This window comes from Vicugna pacos, chromosome 3, assembly GCF_048564905.1.
Source record: "Vicugna pacos chromosome 3, VicPac4, whole genome shotgun sequence".
Taxonomy (NCBI): Eukaryota; Metazoa; Chordata; class Mammalia; order Artiodactyla; family Camelidae; genus Vicugna; species Vicugna pacos.
Window position 1 is genome coordinate 7,591,299 of NC_132989.1, and position 24,507 is coordinate 7,615,805.

Genomic DNA, 24,507 nt, shown 5'->3' on the forward strand with positions numbered 1-24,507 from the left:
TGTTAAAATTGTTAAGCTATGATGCTACAAAAGCCTGAAATCACTTTGAAATTGCTAGGAATAAGAATGAGGCTGAAAGCCAACTATTGAGGGGAAAAAAAAAAGAATTGACGGTACTTGGCGGTTGACTGAGTGTGGAGGCTAGGAGACTAGGAACGAGTCAGGGGCTTGGGAGCCCCGGCCTTTGCCGTGACTTGCCCTGAAGTCCAGCACCATGGCTGGTCTGGAGAAGGCTGCGCGGTGCATGCTGCAGGACTGAGGCACGGCACAGGACCTGTTGGTTGTGCTGCTGGTGACAGACGTGTTTAAAGAATACTTTTCCTTCTCTAGGAGTTTATGGAAACACTTCCGTGCTGTGAGCCTTTGCTTATTTTTACTGGTATTCCCTGCTTATATGGCTTACATGATTTGCCAGTTTTTCCACATGGACTTCTGGCTTCTTATCATTATTTCCAGCAGCATCCTCACCTCTCTTCAGGTAAGCCCAGGATTAATTGACTTTATATAATAACCGATTTTCTTATTTTTCCTTCCAGAAAAGAAATTAAACTTTTTCAGGATTAATGATGTTAAGTGGCCTATTTAGGTGATTACTTCCCACCCTTTTTGCTAGAATGCATTACATTTATTTGAGCATAGGGGTTAGAAGGTAGGCCAATTAAAACATTAGGCCAATCTACGTCACTGTATTTCTTTTTATCAAGATAATTAAACTTTGCAATATCTCTTTTTTCAAAATGGTATGATATAGAGCTGTCATGTAATTCTTAAAACAGAAAAGTAACTATCAAATATTAAAAAACTTAAGCACTTGTTTGGAGCACACTTTTTAGCAAATGCCCACTTGGAAATATTCATAGTTTCATGATACGGCATCTTGTGTATGTGTTACACAGCTAGGATGTATATTTTACACATACCCACAACATTACCCTGGGAATGATAAGCTTACTGTAACTTGAAGGTAGATCTTGGCTGCCTGATCAGTAAGAAGTAAAAGAAAATGTAGCTCTGGCAGTAAAGATGTAGTCATCGTTCCTTGTAGGAGTAAAGGTTCTTTGAAAGTTGAGGAGTAAGCTATGGTTACAGAATTAGGAAAATTTAGACAGAATTGTGAGGATTTTGATGACCAGAGGAAAGGGGAAAAGGGAAGAAGGGAAAGTCAGAGAAAGCTGATTACTGATCAGAGTCACTTTAGGAGAGTTCTGTGGCGAGGTGCGACTTTCAGTGTCTGACACCTGGGTTGCTGGTTCACCCGCGTCTTAGTAACACCACTGTCTCCTCTGGATGTTACGTCTGGCTTCCTAAATGTATTAGGAATGTGTTATTGTTTAAAGTCTGTGAAAAACCTTTCTTAGTGATTATATTGTCTTATTATACATACTTTTCTTCCAGGTTCTGGGAACACTTTTTATTTATGTCCTATTTATGGTTGAGGAATTCAGAAAAGAGCCAGTGGAAAACATGGACGATGTCATCTACTATGTGAATGGCACCTACCGCCTGCTGGAGTTTCTTGTGGCCCTCTGTGTGGTGGCCTACGGCGTCTCGGAGACCATCTTTGGGGAGTGGACAGTCATGGGCTCAATGATCATCTTCATCCATTCCTACTATAATGTGTGGCTTCGGGCCCAGCTGGGGTGGAAGAGCTTCCTTCTCCGCAGGGATGCTGTGAATAAGATTAAATCGTTACCCATTGCTACGAAAGAGCAGCTTGAGAAACACAATGATATTTGTGCCATCTGTTATCAGGTAACTCTCACAGTAAGAAGCCGTTTGGGTGGGTCATGCTGTGTATCCCTTGGGACTTCATCCTCATTACCCAAACTCAAGTTACATTTCCAGGCAGAAATTATCTCCTGGGTGAAAAAAAAAAAGTGGGCCTCAGAAATTACTAAAGACCTGATAAAATATTTCCATTTTATGTCTAAAGTAGGTTTTTAATTTAGTCCCTGAAGTTCTAATTTATTGTTATTTTCAACATTATTGCTCACCTGCAAATAAAGGAAAAACAGGTTAGGTGTATTTTATATTTTACTCCTGAATATATATATATATACTTATATATACACACGCACACACACATATATATGTACTATCAAATATATACTATCAATCAGGAGTCGGCAGCTTCTGAAAAGTGGTGTGCCAAGATTCTGATTCTTTTCCTTCCAGTATTCCCAGGGTGGGGAAGAAATGTTCATTCACTTAACATAGGTGGAGAGAGTATGTGCTTACCTGTGGGTTGAGGGGTATCTGAGATGGTACAGCCTGTGTGTGTGGAAGAGTGGGGCGGGGGAGAGATGGTAGAGGCAACCGATGTGTACCATTGCACTTGGCCCACCTGGCACCTGTGCCCTTGGAAATATAACAATAATAAAAAATAGGCCTAGAGTTTAGTCACCAGTCCACCTATGCAAGAGGGTGACTGAGTAGCAGCTTTGACAGCTAACCTGTACTGTTGGAAGTGTGGACGGAAATTAGGGGCAATGATACAGACTGTTTAAAATCACTCTTGAAGAGCATGGGCTGGTGGAATACAGCTCTGGATAGTGTCAGTGAGCATCCAGGGAGGTGCCTTCTCCAAGGCTGGTTTACAGTGTGATGGGATGTGTGTGTATGTGTGTGTGTCAAGACTATCTAGAATAAGAATTTTTCCTAAGAGAAAAATTCACCTACCACTTTTTGATTGTTCTCAGAGTGTACTTTTAGGTACTAGCAAAATAACGTTTTCCAGGTTGTTTTTGCACCTGGGGCAGGGATCTGAGGAGTAATGCAGTTTTCCCTCCAGGTTAAGTGGTCACTGTCTTCGTTCTGGCTCCATTATGCTCAGTAGCCTTGTACTCAGAGCAAAGCACAGCGAGGGCAGATTCAGGGCACCGAGGTCTAAAAGCACCATCTCTGGGGTGTAACAGTCGCCTTTTTGTGTTTCCTGTTGTCACATCACTTTTTGAGGTGCTAGAACTCCCTGCTGATACCACACAGAACACGAACGTCAGAATGCTGAACTTCCCAGCTGGCTGCTTTTCCTTGGATGGCTTTCTGCTTAAAAATTCACTCCCAGGTGTTACCAGTTCTTGGCAAGGAATTTCTTCGATACCCACAACTCCTTGTTTTGGGACTTTTAAACAGAATTAATGGTTGATCCATCAAATGTCTGTTCTTACAATTTAAACTTCATTTCCTCAGACTTCCCTCCCCAAGTATCTTAACGCAAGGACTGTTAATGCCAAGTGTACCACTTGTTATCCCAGTGGTTATCGAACTTGAGTGTGCATAGAAGTCACACGGGTGGCTTGCTGTGTCTGTGGGTCTGTGAATGCCATCTTCGGATATCCAGATCCGTAGATCTTGAGGAGCGCCCAGAATATGCGTGGTTAACAAGCATCCCTGGTGGTTCCAGTGCAAATTGAGAAACACTGGCTTATGCCATATCCGGAAGACCGGGATGTACATCGTCCCTGACGAGATTGCCACTTCCTTGCCAATACCCTGGTGTTATGTGGCTGATTGTCTCCTTGCCAATAAGCTCATCGTGGAATACTCTGTTGAGCTGTGTTGAAGCAAAATGGTGGAAAAGTTCTGTCCGCGTCATATTTTCTGAGGTTTTAATTATACTTGTGCCATCCCGATGGCAACCCAGAGATCATGCTGCTACAGTTGTGTCACCTCATGTTTCATACTGAGGGAGAATCCAGTTAAGAAGATTGTTTCTTCCTCATTTTAGGTTTTTACTTCTTTTTACAAATTGCTTATCCAGTGGTTCTTGCATTATTTGTATGAAGGGGTCTCTGGTGTCAAGCGGATTATTACTAAAATATAAGATGAGTTTTATTCTAAGATCTGTGTTACATATTTTCTGTGGAGAATTTGTGGGAAAGAAATGTTGGAATTAGAACTTGGGCGCGGCAGCAAAGATTTTAGATAACAGACGTGTGTGGGGTGTCTCCCCCCCCTTTAGGACATGAAGTCTGCTGTGATCACACCCTGCAGTCACTTCTTCCACGCAGGCTGCCTCAAGAAGTGGCTGTATGTCCAGGAGACCTGCCCTCTGTGCCACTGCCACCTCAAAAACTCCTCTCAGCTGCCAGGCTTGGGGCCTGAGCCGGGTGCACAGCCTCCTGCTGGAGCCGAGCAAAACGTGCTTCAGGAAGGTACTGAACCCCCGGGCCAGGAGCGTCCTCGAGGGACTGGGGTGCACGAAGGTTCTAGGGACAATGACGCATGCGTTGCCAGAAGATCAGATAGCCAGGAAGGGACCTGTGAGCCCAAGGACAATCCCGTTACTGCGAAAGGGGAAGCGTGTCCTGCTGAGGTCAGCCTGCAAGAACAGGAGCAGGAGTAACGCTTTGCTGCCCCGGCGGAGAAGTTAGCTCACGATGCATTTTGGGCTCAGATGTGAGGAATGAATGTATGAGGCGATTAGGCGGGAAACTTGACATTCCAAGGATCTAATCCAGGAAGTACTCTCAGTGGAGATGGCCTGCTTTCATCCCCTTGACAGTGTGAGAGAAATTTTGCAATGTATGCTAATCGCAGTGTATTTATATATCCTATGCTGATGTTTGGTAGAGGTTTGCCAAGAAAATTCAACCTCAGCAGCTTCAGAAACTGCCCCTGATCTGATAAATAAAACAGATTTGAGTGTCTGAAAGGGGCTGACGAGAGGAGGATAAGGAGCATGAGGCCGGCATGGGAGGAAGCAGGCAGAGGTGGGACCGAGGCTTCACTTTCTGTGGGACAGGATCATTCTCGTTACAAAGTATGAGTAGCGACCAGCCCTTTTCTCCACCCTCTTCTCCCTCAGTTAATTGGAACTCAGTCAGGTGATTACTTGTACAGCACTGAAATGAAATCAAAGATGTAAAAGCATTGATTGTATTCAAAGATTGAAGCACGCTCGTACTTCGTAAGTGCTTTGGGGGAGGGGGGTGGGCACTGGGGCCTTGTGGGTGCATTCATGTAATCTGAGACTCTTGAACTTTATGACGGAGTCTTCAATATTTTGATGTATATGAAACTTTTGTTAATACATTGTATACTGTGTTGGCTGTGTGAAGTAAACTAAAACTCTGGTGAACACTTTGGAGTCCACGTTAGTGTAGGAGGCCAAAGTGGGAAGGGCTTTAGGGCACTGATAAAGGCCCTGCGTGCACTGCTTTTCAATCCTGTGTAACGTTTAAATCCTGCAGCTGAATCAAAACAGTGTTAAATAATGGCAATATTTGCACTTTGGGAATGAGTACATGACTGTATGATCACACTCTGCAAATGCCGCTTTTAAAGCTGTTAATAGACTTTGCACCTTTTCTTTGACAAGGATGTGTCATATTTAAATTTTTACATTCATCATGGCTACCAGTAGATCTGGGGAGGGGGGAATGTAACTTTTTTATGGGAATTTTGATATGAAAAGAAACTAGTCATTTATTTATACAATAGGCTTGGCTCAAAAAGTGTTTTTCAGACTTGGTATTCCTAATGTGGGATGTGACTTTATTTTATTTTTAGTAGCAAATTTGGATGTAGACTGACAGACATAGCTGAATGTCTTAATAAATTTAAATTTGAAGATAACCCTGTTTTATTCCTGTGATGATGATTATTGTAAAGTGTCTTGCTGAAGTTCTGTTCTTGGAGGTTCTACCTAGCTGGGCTTCTGATATCGTGATCCCTGTCACAGTATGCCCTGCAGATGGCAAAACCTTTTGATTGGGAAGTCTCAGTTCTTTGAAATCCTGCATAGCAATGGTAGCAAGCCTAACTCCGCAGCAGAAGCATCAGGGAGCTTTTTAAAAAATTTTCTGAACCCCACTTTAGACGTACTGAGTCAGCCTTTGGGGTGAAGGTGCATTTCAGTGCTTCCTGGGTGATTCTATCCATCCAGACTGACACCAGCACAATTTTACATTTAGAGAAGTGGCTAGGCCAGAATGGGTTTGTCCCCAGACGTAGCTGGAAGTTTCTCACCGTCCTGCTGGCAATCCTTGTTAGGCAGAAAACAGAGCAGAGGGCCCCCTCTAGTGGTAGTCAGGCTGGTGTCCAGAGACCTACCAGTGATCTCAGATTTAAAACTAATTTTCAGCCTTTGTGTAAAAGGTATGTGGTCAGATATTAAACTTTTTGGTGCCCTGTTTGAAGAAATAAAATTGCAGATAAAGTTGAAGTTATTTACGGTGCAGTGAACTTGGCCATCCTTCAGCACTGTTTACACTTCTGACCAAAGGATTCTCAGACCTAAGAAAAAGTACTGAGATGTTTTCATAAAAGCAGGGACTCCTTTGGCATCAGTCTCACCTCCTAATAGAGGTGAGACCCCACAGAGACCCCAGCTCTGTTTGCCAAGGCACGAGCCTCTCAGCCCAGCAGCCTGGCGGACAAATGGCCCCTCTGCCAGCGTGTGTGCTTTTGCTCCAGTCAGAAGAGCAACGTTAACGCTGTAGTAGTAGCCGAACCCCTCACAACCTCTGTGGCTTCAAAGCAAACGATTATGTCACATATACTGTCTCTATGTCTGTCAGTGAGTTGGCAGGGCTGCTGTGTTTGGTGCAGACAGGCAAATTTGTCCTGAACCTTCCTGATGGTCATGGCAAGGGAAGGGGCTCCAGAAGTCTGTCCATTAGCAATTACATGCTCTTCCCGGCAGTGGATGCACCGCCCCATGGCCAGGACTGTGGCCCCACCTGCACAAGAGGATGTGGAAGTTCACTCCTTCCAACCCTAACCTTAACCCTAACCCTAACCCCAACCCTAACCCTAACCCCGGACCTGGAAGGAGACGGACGGGCTGATAACACCTCAGCTGAAGCAACACTTCATTTTTTATTTACACATTATTCAAAATTTGGGAGCACACCTGTGAATGATTCAAAATTCATGACTGAGAACCTCTGACTTAGCTTGCTCTCTGTTCTAGCAAGCTGGGACGGTAGCATTGTATAATGCCGTCTGTATTTCACATTTCTGTTTTCCGGTCCTTATTGTTTTTATAGCTTTCAACTCACGGCCAGACTTTTGACTTAAGAAGGAAACACAGAGTTTAACCACCTAGTTCGTACTGCTGCAGAGAAAACCAGAAAGTTAGATTCACTTTGCCTTCTCTGATGCTTGATCAAATTAAGAAAATATCAAAGCCCCACGGGCCAGTCTGCTTAATGATTTCCACTGTTTTTCAGGCAGTGCATACACAGTTTCACTCATCAGCTTTCTCTTAAAAACTTTGATCACCTTATGAACTTTGACATCGAAGTTAGTACTAGACAATCAAAACTGTCATACTGGTTTTCAACATGTATTACACTGTTTCTTGCTTTTCATATATTCACATACAACTTTGTCCTAATGATCTAAATCATGCTGTTTGCACAGCATGTCTCTAGAGGTCTGACTTTCAAACACTGGGCTGAACACGAGGTTGCCTGGAACCCCTCGTTAGAATTTCCATGTTTTCTCTTAAGAATGTGCTAGGTTTTCATGAGTATTTTACGTGAGAAGCACTGTGCTTTTCCAAAAGGTTTGGGGGTATATGTCAGATGGTAAATTTAACTGGTTAATGGAGAAGGAAAAATTTTATAGTTTCTGAGTTTAAAAGGGAGGGCTTTTTTCTATGTCTATGGTAATCGGACAAGAGCCATACAGAGATTTAAGTATTACTAAATTATGTGCCAGTTTTGGGGGGAAAAAACCTTAAAAAAAAACAAGATTTTACACTCCAATTGCCTCCATTCTGGCTTTAATAAAAATAGAATTTCTCCAACTGTAGAATCATGGCAAGTTAAGACAGGAATTAATTAGAAGATTTTGACTGTTTTTTGAAAATGCTCTATTTTAAAAAATTTATTTTTCCTCATGCTTTTCAACACTAATTATTTGGAAAGTAAAATATTAAAAAAAAATAACAAAACCAAAAATCACTCGGCATCTCACTTTTGGAATTAGTCTCCTCCAGTTTTACATCCAGTGTTAGCAGAACTACCCTTGTTGACAAGCCCCCCCACCCCCAGGGGTTTCTTTCACTTCTCTTTTCAAAGGCCACTACGTATCATTTGGCTTCTGAAATTCAAATACATCCCAGGCAGTTTTGTAATTCATCAGTTAAGGCACACCTGCTCCTCCCGCTTTTGAAGAGAGAGAATACTATGACTTAAAAATAGGGTTATATTTTGTAGGTAGTACTTGCTAAGAAAATAATCCAAAGTTCTAGGAGCAGTGTAGAGAAGGAGTGACTGTGGGCACTCAGAGAAGGTCTCTCCTCCTCTCCTCCAGTGCGTTGGACATTGGTTACAGTATGGCTGAGTAAAATGTAGGGCATTTCTAGGGAGGACAGTAAACCCTCCTCTTAACCACACTTCTGGTGTCCCGTTCATTTTCCTTTTCTCACTGACACCAATCTTGGTGTTCTTTTTCCAACTCTTTTTTTTTTAAATGAATATTGGCTGTTTGACCTTAAATTTTATTTCTATTCTTAGTAGATGGAAGTAACTCCTTGCTTTGCTGTTGTTTTGTATGTCCTAAGGTAAGAGCGAATGGCTTCTGACTAGCTGGTAATGATCATCTCATGAATGGAGACGAAATTCCAAGTCAGTTCTGGGTGGAATATTCTCTTTTCCAAACGACAGCTTCCCAAACTGCAGTCATCTCTCTGATTGACATCGAGCCTGCTGATTTGCTTTGACGATCCTTTGTCAGTCCCCTTGGATTTAGGGAAATAGCAGAATGGGTGAGAGGAGCCCTGAGTAAAGGCAGGAGCTCTGGGCGATGCTTTTGACTCCCTTTCAAGCTGTGTGATCCTTGGCCAGCCTTTGTTTCTCTGGGCTTCAGCCTCACTTGGAAAAATAATCACCGAGGTGTCATTCTGCTCTTAAGATTTTGCCCATCTGTATTTTTCATCTTTACCACTGACAGAGTGAAGAGCTTCGTGTATTTTTTTTAACGTGCTATGCCAAACATTAAACGTAGCTAAGGTTCGGCTTTACCACTGTATTCCCAGCGCCTCACACAGGGCGGGAGCTCTCTCGGTGTCTTCTGACCGAGCAAACAGATTTAGTAGGTAGCTCCTTGTATGAACCCCTTAGTTCAAAAATGGCAGGGAATTCTGTTAGCTCTAGAGACAGCATAATGTGATGTGCCTGCTAGAAGTAATTTCTGTAAGATGATTGTTTTGTTATCTGAATTCAGATACAGAGTTCAGGGCTTCTGGAACAGAGCTTACAGACTTGGCATATTCAGGTGAAATGTGGGCTGATGAATTTTGCTTTGTTTTGTTGTTGGGCCTTAATGGTGCATTTCTAAATGGTGTTTTAAAAAAAAACATTTGACTTAGTCGCCAACCCTTTAAAAATTATGTGACTATACATCCAAATAATGCAGGTTCTAGCTTCTTTTGGAAAGTTGGAAGAGCTGCCCCCTGAGGTTACTCATTCCTGCCTGGCACTGGTTCCCAGGAGTGGAGGAGGGTCGACTGGGCTTTCTGATCACCCCCAGATACCCTCCCCACCACGACCTGCTCTAGAAAATTAGACTGTAATCATCAAATTCTCCTGTTCACATGAGAGGTGCTGCGATTACTGGGCAAGTTCGACTTCTCACTTAATGAAGTTGTACAGTGCAAATATTCTGCATTGATCAAAGTGAGAAATAGAACCAGGAGCAACGTGGATAAATCTGATGTTCATTTGTGAAAGCATAGAATCCATATATTTTAATTTTTCTTTAATTGCATTAGTTAAAAAAAAAATCAGAGACCAAGTGTTTCATTTGAAGATATTTTCAAATTTGGGTCTATCTTTGAATTTTGCAGTGTGATATCCACAAATTGTCACAGCGTTTTTCCATCTTTGTTAGGCACTGGAAGCAAGTGAAAAACACAGCTGCCTGGACCCAACCCCATCGATTCTGACTGGGTAGGTTTGGGATGGAGCCTGGATCTTTATCTTTTTACAGATTTTGCAGATGATTCCGATCCCATCGAAAGGTGAGAACTTTTTGGTGGGTAGGTCGGGGTGTGGGAGGGGTGGTTCCTTGTTTTTGGAACTCCTGCTTTTATGGAAGAAGATTCTTAGAGGAGAAATAGACAAGAAGGCGTTTGCCTCTGCGGAACATTTACGGCTCAGGATCGTAGGCGACAGAACAGCTCGCAGGGCTCCTGCTGTGAAGCAGCACAGCCCAGCCGGCGTGTCAGTGCAGGTGTACGTGTGAGATCGACCCAGTCTACCAGCGACTCTGGTTGATTACCCACCCAGAAATGGCTGGAACTATTTATATTCGAAGGTAAATCATTGTCAGTTTTTTCCCCCCCTACAGCGTACAGGATTAAAGAACCATAGAATTTTTGGAGGTAAACTAGCCTTCAGAGATCCAGGTCATCTGTGGATGTGCTCTTTGGCATGAGAAAAAACCACACACTTGTCCATTGCCACACAGTTGATGGCAGTGCTGGGAATACTGCTTGGATCTCCTGAATTCCAGTCTGATGATCTTTCTACTACACCTGCTCCCCTCAAAACAATTTCCAAACACCCGTGTCTATTATGTTGCATTCCCGAGTGCCGTTTCGTTAACATTTAAAGGCATTATATGTAAGCTTTGCTGAAAAGATGACACAGTCAAGAATTTCTGGGATATTACATTTAAAACTATCAATCTGACATCAAAATTTTGGTGAGCTACTTAAAAGAGGGGAAACAAAGAGTAAAATAGGTAATAGTTGAGGTGCAGAATAAATTGTAACATGTGGCAAGCCGCAGCCCATCAAGACATGGGAGTTGGAAACTGGGGGCTATAAAATGCCCTTACACCGTTTATTAGGAAAATGCTGCCTGTGTAGTCAAAGCCACAAATTGTGCAGACCCTGTGGTCACACTATTTATAGGGACAGATGGGAAGTGTTTGAAACCGGGGAGTCAAGTCTTGGCTGAGAGAATTTTAAACTAGAGAGCCGCTTCCCTGCCAAGATAAGTCTTGCATTGCTCTGAGGGCAGAACGCCAGGGACCGATAGCTAGAAACATGATAAATCCCCATCTTCTCCCTCGTTGTTTAAGAGATCTTTTCCGAAGCCTTCCCTAAATTACCCTGAAACTCCTCCCTCTCCCTTAAAACGTGAGACAGACACCGTTGTTTTTACATTTGTCAAAAGCAAGTGTTGTGCACTACTCGCCCAGCAGTGAGCTTGAAAGATGGGGACCTCTGTGTTGTGGTGTTGCTGACGGTGGAGGACTGGTTCCTAAAACGACATGTGTGTGAGCAAGTATGTTGACAAGGGAAGGAAGCCAATTAGCTGAGCTACTTTGCAGCATGAGAACAGACCAGTGTCGTTTATCTTATGGGTTTAGGTTTTTGTCATTTCTTTCACATTTAAGGAGAAAAAAGCAAATAGTAGCTTGAAGAAATGATACCTAAGAAATGCATTCGTGCCTACAGTGGAAAGCAGCAACCAAAGGCCACTTGGTCATTTGGGAGGAATCGAAAAACCAACTTTTAAGAAATATTTTTATTTCAAAAGACAGAAGGCAGTATTAACTACTTAGCACGCTTTTACTGAAATACGGAGCCAACACGTACTTCTCAGGTCACAAAAGCAAACACAAATGAACTTTTTGCTTTGTCGAACGGCTGTGCACACATGGGATCTTGCAGTTCTGGAACGTGTCCCTCATTCCACAAGTCCGCTGGTCTGCCCGAGAGCCTAGGGGATGGAGAAGATGAAAGGAAGGGGTGGGGAAGGGGCATCAGGAGAGACTGGAGAGATGCTCAGGGACAAGGCCATGAGGTCATTCACCATTTAGGAAGCTCATGCTGCTGTTGTGTGGAACGTGGATTGGAAGGAGGGCAGGAGTGGATGCTAGAGACCTGATAAGAGGCCGTGGCAGTTCAGGTAAGAGGTGATGCCCCGGCAGTCAGACATTACCCATTACCCACTCTGCCGTGCTTGGCTAGGACCCGGAGTGCAGTCATCACTCGTGGTGCCCGGTGGGCATGATCTCCCCAAATAGCCCCAGTCCCGCAGGTGAGGAAACTGAGGTCCAGGTGGTTAAAATAGACCTCACAGACCACACAGCTAGGAAGTTCCAGGTCTTTGATTCTAACCTACTGCTAATTAGTTGCAAAGCCTGAGATTATGTCTTATTTTTATTTGTCTCTCTGTACAATGTTCACATCAATTTCTCCCCACACTCAGCGAGTCTCTCTCTGCAACAGCCTCCTCACCAGTATTCATTTTCTGTTCCTTTTAAGACGAGGAGAATTATATTTCAGAGCAATTTTTTTTTTCCATAGCCAACTGCTTCTATTCCAAATGAAGGGTAACCACAGGGTTAGTTGGGTTCAATGCCAGAACCCAACCTGGATAAAAATCTTCTGTGTGGGATGATATTAAATGTGTGCCTTTGAGGAGTTCTTCAGACATCTGGGGAATTTAAACTAGTACGTTATAACAGGTTTCCTTGACTAGCAAGATAATTTTGTAGTGAGAACAGCAGGACTTTATCTCAAACTGTAAGCAGCAGTGCAAAGAAGTTTAGTAGATGAAACTTAGAAATTCTCAAGCCTCTATGTGCAAGTTTACACATTTGCTTTGCTCTTTTTTCATTTTTTTAAGAAGGCATAAAAATTCCTTATTTGACCTTCTTGTGGTCACTGTTACTTTGGTACAATTTTAAACTTACAGGAAAGTTGCTAGAATAGTACAAAGCACCTCTGTGTCCCCTTCACCCAGATTCCCCAGCAGTTAATGTTGCCACATTTGCTTACTGTTTTCTCTCTCAACACATACACACGTTATTATTATTATTTGAACCACTGAAAAATAAGGTGCAGGCATAATGCTGCCTTACTCTAATATTTTGGAGTATATTTATTGAAACAAGGACATTTTCTTACATAATTGTAGTAAAATGATCAAGACAGAGTGAAACACTGATACAGTATCATTATTTAATCCTCACTGACTAATTCATACGGTTATTCAAGTTTCATGAATTATCCCAATACCGTCCTATTTTATAGCTGTTTCCACGGCCTTCCCCCACATCCCACACAGAACGAAACACAGGCTTTAACACTGCATTGCACATCCATTCGACAAAGCTCTTCAGTCTCCTTAATCTGGAACAGTTCCTCACAGTTTTTTGACTTCCATGGCGATTGTATATTTGAAGAGAAATAAATTACAATAGGAATAGATCCTAGATTAGGTACACATTATAATGTATAATCTCTACATAAATTTACACTCTCCAGTCTATGTAATGTATATATAATACCATATAATGTGTACATGAATATACCCATGAATGCTTACATAATCTATGATCTATTGGGAAGAGATCTTTGAATGAGAGGGGGCAGCAAGAGCAAAGACCCAGAGGCAAGGCAAGACATGGCTGGTTGGTTGGGAACCAAGAGAAATTTAATGTGTGTGTTCTGTTCCGTTTGGTAGCCGTATTGGATATCCACGTGTGTAATCTACTGTATAGATTGTAGGTGATGTAAGAACTCATGAGTCCATTCTAACAAATAAAGACTAACATAAATAAATAAGAGAGTAGAGAAATCTCTTCTTTCAATAAAATAATAACTAATACAAATGTAGAAAGAAATGCCAAAAGTGGGGAATTAACCATTTTGCAACCATTATAGTAATAACTGGTTCAGGCAAGGATCATCAGTGGATACTAAAACTAGTGGATGAAAATTTGAAAAGGCAAAATATACTTATATAGTCTCAAAATATTGCCCCATAAATCATTTATTAATTAATTAGAAAGGGGAAGGGGGCTTGTGGTAGAGTGTGCGCCTACCACGCACAGAGTCCTGGGTTCAATTCCCAGTACCTCCATTAAAAGGTAAATAAATAAATAAAACCTAATTACCTCCCAAAACCCTCCAAAAAAATTAGAGAAGGAAAGACAGTAACTTTACAATGGGTAAACTTGGTGGATACAGCCTGAACCAAATGATCCAAGTTTACACTACCAAAGTGTAGACAAACCATTACCATTACCATGTGCCTCTCGGTCTGGTTAATTAAGGAAGATGCAACTTCACTTATGTGATACTCCTATGAAAAATAGGAAAGCGGACAAGCCCCAAGTGAGGAATATTCTACAAAATGATGCTTGCTTTTAACGACAAGCTTGCTCGCGAAGGGGTGCATCAGAAGTTGCATTATCAAAGATGACCACTAGATGTCAGTGTGGTTTTACAGATTGCACAAGTTTTATCCGCGTTGGTTAAGACTGTAACTTCCTTTGGGGCCTGCCTCTTTACTTTGACACCGTAGCCAATTCCAACAGGTACAGCATTTGAGGTGCCTACAAGTTAAGTAATGGTCTAGCGCTGGAGGAGGCTGTAGCGAGCTGAGATTAAAGCTTGTCTCTGTCTCTTGGGCAATTTCTGCCCTGTCTCTGGGCCTCCTGTGAAACCAAGAGGATTTGAATTGCCGGCTCCTAGTCTCAAGCTCTCACAGTCTATGATTTAAGCTGAGTTTTTTCTTAACTAGAATCACTTGAGTGCCTTTTACAAGATTTTTGCCCAACCCACATTGGACACAATATTGGTTTTCTTTGTGTATTTTTTCACCCAGGACTCTTTTATTTGTTTGTTTTTAAGTTGACTCTGTTTTTTCTAAATGTAAATAAGAAAAAAAAATTTATAGTCCGATCACAAATGGAAACCAGTCCACTTTCCATAAATAGCAAGTAACCACAAAAATAAATACAATAAAAACAACATAATGTAATTAAATTTGAACTAAATGCTTTTGTCTGCCAAGGGCTCAGAGCCTGTGGCCTGCTCTGTTTTCCCTCTTCAAAGGGAGGTTTGGAGGTGTTAAAGAGAAGCTGAAGACAGGCTAGCCCTTTGACATTCCTCTTGATGTAAGAAAAAGAACTGAGAATGAGAAGAGACTTTCGTCTCTGTGCAGTTAGTTCAGTATTATTTAATTCTGTATCTGCAAAACCAACCACAGTGCTTCATGTACCATCTAAAACCAGTCCTATGCTTTCATAAGCTGTTTCAAGTTACAGTATTTGCTTTCCTCCATTCTTTCTTTCTCTTTTTGTCTTTTTTCTTCCCTTCCTTCCCTCCCTCCCTTCCTCCCTCACCTTCCTTCCTTTCTTTTTCTGCCTTCCTTCCTTTTCTTTCTCTTTCTTTCTCTCTTTCATTCTTTTTTTTTTCACTTTTTTTATTGAGTTATAGTCATTTTACAATGTTGGGTCAAATTCCAGTGTAGAGCACAATTTTTCAGTTATACGTGAACATACATATATTCATGGTCACATTTGTTTTCCTCTGTGAGTCTCTTTCATTCTTGATTCTTCAGTATTTCTGATAGATCAGAAAGAGCGTCCCTAGAAATCATACATTATTGTTTTCTTCAGTCTGTATTTAAACTTTCATTTTATTTTGACAGTCCTTTCAGTTCAGTATGGGTTTTGCTTCCCTTTCGTGTTGATCTAAATTTGCTTTAACATTCAGTCTTCTTCCGTTTAAAACACTCGCTCCTTTTTTAACAGAGGAGATGATATATACCTGTCTGCTGTCAATGTCAGAGCAATTATATGCCACCAAGTGACTTGTGATTTGGCATCTTCTCCTGATAAAGGCTTATGATAGATAGGATGTGGCAGAGGTCAGGAATTCTGCTGAGTACAACCTGAGGGTATGCTTCAAATTGCTTGAGCTTTATCCAAATCCCCCAGGACACAATCAGAAAACTGGTCCCCTTCAATTTTGGTGCAAAGGCTTTTTCCTTATTCTTCACAGAGAGTCCGAGCGAAGACGTCTGAGGCTGGGCTACCTAATTGCACTCTTTACTCCCTCACATTTGTGTAGCTCATTCCTGCTTTGTATAGTCTGTTATAATTACTCATTTGCTGGCCACAATTAGCATAGGGGGTTTTGCAGGAGCAGAGACAATGTCTTAGCTACCCAGTGTTACTAAATAATTTAAAAAGGGGAAGACAAAGCATTTCTATCAGATGTGTTTTGTTTTCCTAATGCCTGTGTCGCTGTTAAGGAAAATCATTACAAAGTAAAGAAATCAGGAAATTCTTGAAGATCAATATACTAATTATTTCCCACATTATAAAAGTTATTTTTTCCTAATTTTCTTTACTTGGTGAGATGAATTTAATCTGCCATTAGAAGCCCAAAAGCTAAGAGGTCAGTTTCTGCGTTCAACAAAACAGTGTTTTTTCTCTAGCACAAAATACTGTTCCTATCTGGAAAAAAACCCAAAAAAACAAAAACAAAAAAACTATCTGGAGAGAGACCTTTTCAGAAGAAATGTTCATAAAAAGGTTGATTTTGTATCAATAGAGACTTTTGTTTCTATACCAAATTCTGTAAAACTACATCCTAATCACCTACCTAGCCCAATTCAGGGTCAAAATCCTGTTTTATTTCTTTTCTCAGTGTTCATTGCTGTAACTATGCTGAGATTCAAAACCAGGGTGAGCAGATATTAAAGATTTCACAAGATACACTAAATATACAAATGAAACCATATGATATCACTTACATGTGGAATCTTTAAAAAAAAAAAAAAGGACATAATTGAACTTATTTACCAGAGACAGACTCACAATCATAGAAAACAAATGTATGGTTACCAAGGGGATTTGCAGTTACTAACTACTATATATAAAATAGATAAACAACAAGGTCCTACTGTATAGCACAGGGAGCTGTGTTCAATACCCTGTAATGGCTATAATAAAAAAGAATATGAAAAGGAGCGTGTGTGTGTATACATATATTTAAAAATGAATCACTATGCTGTACACTAGAAATTAACACACATTGTAAATCGACTGTATTTCAATTAAAAAAATCCCCCAAAAGAAAATAGGAAATCAAACATGAGCATGATCATTTTCTGGTGAGAGACATACTTGAGAGCCGCCGAAGGATCCTCCAGGCGTCCCCTGACATGCTTGTGACTGGTGCTGGTGAACTTTTATGATTCCGTCACCCTCTTGATGTTCACAGTTTCCTGCCCTTCCCCCACCCCGCCCCCCGCAACATTTGTGCAACTGTTGCATTCTATGTTGACGTCGGTCTTAATGGATGACGGTATTCTGGCAGAATCTCCTTCCCGGGTTTGCTGAAAATCACACGGAAGTGTACGCTGAGCCCAGTTCTGGAACCATGCCCCCCTATATGTCCCCAGGGCTGCAAATCATGCTTTATTTCATTGTTTTAACATGTCTAGGGCCGGCGTGTCTCTTTGAGATCCTGAGCTAAGTCTTGTCTTCCCAGCACATCTATGACTATCGATTTCTATGAGAGAAGCCTAATTATGTTTGTGCTTATCTTAGGACCACGGCTTCCAAAGAGGCTTTAAAGATCCTTTCATCCCATCTGGTGGCCGGGTCCTCAGCGTGTCAGCTTTCTGTGGTGCAAGCAGCAGAAACCAACTCTGGGCAAGTGACACCAAAAAGGGTGTTTATTGTATTCATAAAGGGCGGCTCATGGATAAATAAAACCAGCCAAAGACCCAGGCTAGGAAGGGTCAGAAACCGTGTGGGCCCCGGGGAGGCACTAACCAGCGGTGTCTTTGGGAGTTATCCAGTGGTGACTCCTTTATCTGAGGGAACTTTAAACTGCCCCCAGTCCCAATTTTCAGTCTGGGCACTTGAGATTTTTTGCGCGTATTCAGAATGCTATGTGAAATAGTTTAAAGCTGTTCCCCCCTAGTCCTTCCCTCGGAGGGATTGCCACCCCCATCCCTTCTACACAAAAATGGTAAACCTGCCACTGAAGTAACCGCGGCGGGGAATCAGCCTTGCATTGCCTCCCGGACTCCACCGGGACCACTGCAGAGAAGGGGGTCCTGGCGGGGACAGTCCACGAGGCTCGTCTTCAGTCATGATGTGACGCCGTGTCCAGAGTTATTATTAAGTCAAGGTTGTCATGATAGGGAAGAGATCACTCTCCTCTAGGAAAACGAGAGGCTGTTCTGCTAGGAAGGAGGGATGGCCAAGACATGTGCTCACTAACCTCGCAGGAGAGGGACCCTCGCTGCCAGTGCCGCGAGCTGTAGCTCTTGATGGGGTGCTTGTCAGTTAGCACAGGGCCATCAGGTCTGTTTTCCAAAGCGTGAGACATCTAGATTTTTGAAAATCTTGAACCATTTTTAAAAGCTTTATCAAAGTGTAACTTACATGTGATAAAGTGTACATCTTTAAAGTGTAGCATCTGCTAAGTTTAAACATGCGTATGCACCTGTGAAATGGCATCCCAGTCATGATGGTGACCCTGTCACTGTCCATTTGCCTCATGTATTTTTATAATCTCTCTCCCTGCCCCCCACAGCCCTCCAAATAACCACTGATGGACTTGCCCTCACAATAGATACCTTTGCATTTTTTAGAATTTATATGATTGGAATCCTAAAATATTGACTCTTCTTTTTTTTTTCTGGGTTTTTTTTTCTGTTTGATAATTACTTTGAGATCCATAATGATATAGGAATCTCTTTTTTTCTGATTAATAGTCTTATCTTTACATATACTGCGGTTAGTTATCCCTTCATCTGTTTATGAACATTCGAGTTATTTCCCATTTTTGACTATTGAAAACAAAGCAGGTATGAATATTTGTGTCCAATTCTTAATATGGGGGAAAGGGAACTTTTTCCTTCTGCCTCAAAGGAAATCTTTATTAATCACGCATGCTTCACACATGTTCTTTTAAAATCTCAGCTTTTTAGAGAAACACAATCCTTACTAGTGGCTTCAGCTTTGCATCAGGAGTCTTGTTTTAAAAGAAAAGGTGGTACAACTTGTTGACACTACAGTGTTTTCTAAATAAACTCTTTTAAAAAAATTCTGGTCTTTCTTAAATGTTACAGCAAGACAGATGCAGAGCAGACAACAAATTATAGTTTATATTTACAAAAGAGCTGTAAGTGCAAACAGTTAAAGGTTCTAAGTGTATTTTATTCACTCAGTTCAGTATGAAATTGGTTTCCTAGTACGTGATTGTGAAAAAGACTCTTAAAAACCATTCTAAGGTTTAGCCTGAGTCTTTCTTTCTGCAAGGGACCCTGGTGGCATCAGTTCACAAACAGCACACCATCTACATCCACTCCTAAAGGTGGGGCGCCCTTTCCTCCTTTTGACTCCTCTGTTGGCTCTAATCCTGTGAACATTTATGCTGTATAGTAAAAGGCAAAGGACCATCTTACTGAAATAGATGAGGTACTGGAGCTAATATTCCTGAAGTTAATGTGCTTTCCAAGAGTTACTCCAAAAACAGAAGGGCAGCAGAATGACTTCCCACGTCCCATGGTTAAAATGATGGCTATTAAAGATGACTTCCCCTGCTGCAGACTCACCTCAGAGTACAACCCGCCCCCTTTGAGTTTGCTGGCTGCAGATCCTGCCCTTCCTTGAGCAGAAGTCAGCCTCCATAGGCGTTCACCTGCTGACCCTCGCTCCACTTCCTTGAGTGCATCCAAAGCAGCGCCTTCAGATGCTTGGGGTCAGTGTGCGAGCCCCTCCCCGCTCACTTTCTGAGCTCTGAGCCTGTGAGTTTCTCTCCCTGAAAGGCACTTGCTCCAGATCTTTACATGAGACGCCTTCTCACTCTCCAGGTCCCAAATGTCATCTCCTCAGAGAGACCTGCTCTGACACATCTGGCTCAAGGCCCTCATCCCCAAAGCCTCATTTTACTGCACATAACCTGCTTTTGGTACTCTTTATTGTCGTCGGAAATTACCTTTTTCAGGGGCTTGCTTTCCACTGTCTATCTCCCCACAGAGCTGTAAGCTCCGTGAGAATAGAGAACTTCTCTTCCTGTTACTGTATGCCTGCTGTGTAGAACTGTGCCTTTCGCGACTGAAGTTGCTCAACAAATATTTATTGAATAAACTGACAAATTAATAGTATGATTCATACAATTTTTTAATGAAGTACAGTCAGTTACAATGTGTCAGTTTCTGGTGTAGAGCACAGTGTCCCAGCCATGCATGTACATACATATATTTGTTTTCATATCTTTTTCATCAAAGGTTATTATAAGATATTGAACATTGTTTCCTGTGCTACACAGAAGAAACTTTTTAAAATCTATTTTTATATATAGTGGCTAACATTTGTAAATCTCAGACTCCCATATTTATCCTTTCCCACCCTCTTTCCCCAGTAACCATAAGATTGTTTACTAAGTCTGTGAGTCTGTTTCTGTTTTGTAGATGAGTTCATACTGTCCTTTTTTTTCTTTTTTCTTTTTTTAGATTCCACATATGAGTGATATCATATGGTGTTTTTCTTTCCCTTTCTGGCTTACTTTACTTAGAATGACGATCTCTAGGTCCATCCATGTTGCTACAAATGGCATTGTTTTATTCTTTTTTATGGCCGAGTAGTATTCCATTGTATAAATATACCACCACTTCTTTATTCAGACATCTGTCAATGGACATTTAGGTTGGTTCCACGTCTTGGCTATTGTATATAGTGCTGTTATGAACATTGGGGTGCATGTATTTTTTTGAATTAGAGTTCCCTCCGGATATATGCCCAGGAGTGGGATTGCTGGATCATACGGTAAGTCTATTTTTAGTTTTTTAATGAATCTCCATACTGTTTTCCACAATGCCTGCACCAAACTACACTCCCACCAACAGTGTAGGAGGGTTCCCTTTTCTCCACACCCTCTCCAGCTCTTCTGTAGGGTATCTACCTCAGAGTGGAATTTCTGGATTATAGGGTAAAACATTTTGTAGATAATGCCAGACTGCTTTCCAAGGTGGCTGCAGTTAACTAGCAGTATATGAGAGCTCCTGTATGTAGCAGGCAAAACTTAGTATTGTCAGACTTTTAAACTTTTGTTTATTTGAAGAGTATAACGTTTCTTATTTTGATTTGATTTTGTATTTGCCAGAATCTTAATAAAGGTGAGTATTTCCTTGTCTGTGTATTGGTCATCTGGATGTCTTCTGTGTGTGTGTGTGAAACGCCTTGTTAGTTTATAAATAACAATGGTAACATTCCACTGAGCATTTGCTCTGTGCCAGGCACGGTTCTAAGGGCTCCATACAGATTCATTGTATCATCACCACAGCCCTGGCATGTATGTGCTATTATTATCTGTATCAAATATTATTTTCTCTGACATATGATGATAACATGATCTTTCTCTTTTAATCAACTAATGAGGTAAATTATATGATTTCATTTTCATTATGTTACATCAAACTCAAAATCTTTCTATGTGTTGTGAATTCAATTTGTTAACATTTTAAAAAAATTTAGAAGCCTATGTTCAGGAATAAGGTTAGCCTATAATATCCCTTTGTCATATTCTTCTCATTAGGTTTTGGTATCAATATTATTTTCAGGGTTGAGTATTCGTAATTATTCAATTCACTTCTACTAGTTTGAAAGCAACACACTCCATCCGGTTCTACAATTTTTGTTGTTACATTATTGATGGGTTGAATTGGGTCCTCCCTAAGGGATTTATTGAAGTCCTAACCCCTGGTACTTGTGAACGTGACCTAATTTGGAAATAGGATATTGAAGATGTCATCAAATCAAGACGCGGTTATTAGGGTGGACCCCGATCCAATATGACTGGGTTATAAAAAGAGACAACAAAGTTACGCAGGAGAGAGATGGCTCCGTGACGACAGAGGCAGAGAGGTGAGTTTTGCTGCCCCGAGCCTGGGGCTACAGAAGGAGAAGTTGTTCCCTGGAGCCTTCAAAGAGAGCGTGGCCCTGCCAGCGCCTTGTTTTGGATTTCTAGCCTTCAGAACAGTGAAGCAATAAATCTCTGTTGTTTTAAGCCACCCGGTTTGTGGTAGTTGGTTCCATCAAGCTGACGAATCTCATATAGCTTAGAAATTACAACCTGCATAATGAGCTTACCCAGGTCTAGAAGTCATCAGAAACTTGACCTTTTCCTGGACAAATAGGGAACACGAGGAAACCACAAAAAGCACCTTTTATCATTTCTCCATTTCGCCTCTTCCAACTTACACACTTTTGGTGTCTAATACTTTGCCAATGTCTTTTGTCCCCCGCCAGAAATTTTCATGACCATTTTATACAGCTGCTGCTTGTTTTACTTAATCACATTCTCTACTTTGTTCCACCAGTTTTCTTGCATCTCAGTTCTTTTCCCCACCGTCATTCTCTTCCTGCCCGAAGCATGTGAATGGAGTTCCTGTAGTCAGAGTCTGCCGGTGACAATTTCAGGTTTAGTCTGTTTTTCACTGGGTGTGAAATTCTATTTCTTTTTGATATGTTGAAGATACCAGTCCATTGTCTTTTAAAAAAAATTGAAGTTTTAGTTGAAGTATTGACTTAGACTGTATCATATTAGTTTCCAGGGTACGCCTGTATGGTCAGGCCACTCCAGATGGCTGTCCCCTTGCTCATTGTACGTCCCCTGCTGGACCAGTCCCTGCTTCACCTAAACCCTACTCATGTGACTGTGTTTGCCCCCTGCCCCACCTAGTGATGGTTCTAATCCTTAAGCCAGAACGGCTCCACCTGCTGATTTATTAAAGGGAAACGCCCACCCTCGTGATCGTTAGCCTGAGGGGCTGTAGGGGACGTGCCCTCGCTGCTGGCTTCCCTGGTAACTGATGAGCCAACCTGAGGTCAGTTCCCTCTGTAAATGGCAGCCTCCTGCGCAGCGAATGTTGCTGCGGTGTCCAGTCTGCTGTCTCCCGTTTGCAAGAGGGTGTCTCTGCAGGACCTTTTTTCTTCAAACGTGTAAGATCCCCCGTCTGTTTCTGCTTCCTTTTGGTTCTTTTGGATCTCGTGATGGAGTCAAGCTTCTTTCTGCCCCTGCTAACCTTTCGTTCTCACCTTCTTTGCCCTTGTGAAGTTCTTGATAGGGATAACCCTATCTGTTAGCCTGGCACGGGTGCCCCTACCCCCCGAGAAGCTTGGGTTCGCGCTGTCAGGTACTGGCTGCACTCACTACCACTTGGGTATCGCCTTAAGCCATTTGCATAATTTTGAAATTCCTTAACCAACTAGGGTGATGAGGACCTAGGTGTAAATCCTCCTGAGGCCCAGTCTGGGCCCCCAAGTCCCCTGGCTTTTGGGAAAGAGGGATGCGTTTCCACTAATTTTGCCCTGATGTTGAAAATGTAGCTTTTTGAAACCCAAGCTTAAAGGGAGCTAAAAATGTGCACCTTGCATAGACTTGGCGCCCTGACCTTTGAGGACTCTCCCCTACCCCGCCCGCATGCAGTCCCCGGGCAGGAGCCCAGGTGAAAAATAACTGAGAATGCCAGCAGGTGTAAGTGCTTCCAGCACTTTGATTTATCTCTCTGATGACGCGTCTTTCTCCAGAAACTGGCCTGGGAAGTCCTCACTGTGGTTTGAGCTTCTCAGTCCTTTTCAGGAGCTGCTGAGAATATTTAAACCAGTGTGTTGTGGAGGGAGGGATCCGGAGGACACAGCTGCTGTGACTGGAAGCTGGAAGCTCCGTGGGATTGTTTCTGGTCTCTCACGTCCTTAAATGTGTTCATGTTGGCATCGCATCCCCAGGACATAGTGGAACTTGGGTGTGTAAATGCTTTCCAAGTGCGAAGCACACGGCACGGACCAGCACGAGGGAAAACGGACTTGGCTTAAGCTTCTTACCTAATTCCAGTAGTTTTGAGACTATGGTTCCTGTCTTTATTAGACAAACTGCCTGCACGTCTCCAGGCTGTATGATTTCCACACGTCTTAATACAGGAGGCTGAGCTTACACAGTCTTTTTAAGTGTTAATGGATTTACTGGAAAGGAAGTGGATTCATCCGAACAAATTGAATAGAAACCTTCAAAGGCACACAGTTAAAGAATCAACAATTGCCTTTATTTGTAAGGAATACAGGCTATCTCTTAGATTTTTAAAATATCACTTTTCTCATAGACGCTCTTATGCAAAGTTAATGAAGTAGAATGTTTTCATGAAAACATTTACAAATAACTATGCTATTAAAGTTAAGACTACAGTGAAGACTAAAATATTATTAACCCAAAATATAGAACATTCTGTTCTGAAGGGAGATGTGTACTCTTGTTGGCCGGAGCTGACCATGCTGTGAAGTTTAAAATCTTTGTGAATGATTGCAAGTGTCAGCTCTCCTGCTGACGTGGCCACAGATTCCAGAATCCAGTCTTTATTCTGTTTTATGGTATATGCTTTTTTGAAGAGTGCAGGCCTTCAAACAGGAAAATACTTTCTTTTCCTCATACAACACCATGTTCATGTCATTCAATTTTAGAGTATAAATAGTTGACTTTAAAGAATGAAGGGTGGGGGGAGGGTATAGCTCAAGTGGTAGATCGAAGGCTTAGCATGCACAAGGTCCTGGGTTCAATCCCCAGTACCTCCTCGAAAAAGAAAGAAACCTAATTACTCCCTGCCAAAAAAAAAAAAAAAAAAAAAAAGAATGAAGAGCAAAGTAAAGCAAGATAAGAATAATGGTCTTAAAAAAATTTTTTTTTGTTTTTTTGGGAGGAGGTAATTAGGCGTATGTATTTTTAGGGGA

The 24,507-nt window shown here is 41.8% G+C and overlaps 1 protein-coding gene across 4 annotated transcripts in view; it reads left to right on the forward strand.

Annotated features, from left to right (window-relative positions):
• Positions 1 to 17,506, forward strand: part of RNF145 (ring finger protein 145) — a 66,466-nt gene extending 48,960 nt beyond the window's left edge. The window contains exons 9-13 of one of the 4 annotated variants that reach the window (XR_012066478.1): positions 331 to 478; positions 1,396 to 1,752; positions 3,962 to 4,154; positions 9,844 to 9,973; positions 17,320 to 17,506. Coding sequence is in view for 3 of the 4 variants with exons in the window: in XM_015245776.3 (XP_015101262.1) it covers positions 331 to 478; positions 1,396 to 1,752; positions 3,962 to 4,345 (889 nt within the window). In the remaining variant the exon portion in view is untranslated. Of the gene's footprint in view, positions 1 to 330; positions 479 to 1,395; positions 1,753 to 3,961; positions 5,578 to 9,843; positions 9,974 to 10,302; positions 10,595 to 17,319 lie in introns of those variants that run through there. The other 3 variants (XM_072953672.1, XM_072953678.1, XM_015245776.3) reach the window with 3 other exon arrangements.
• The last annotated feature ends 7,001 nt before the right edge of the window (positions 17,507 to 24,507 follow it).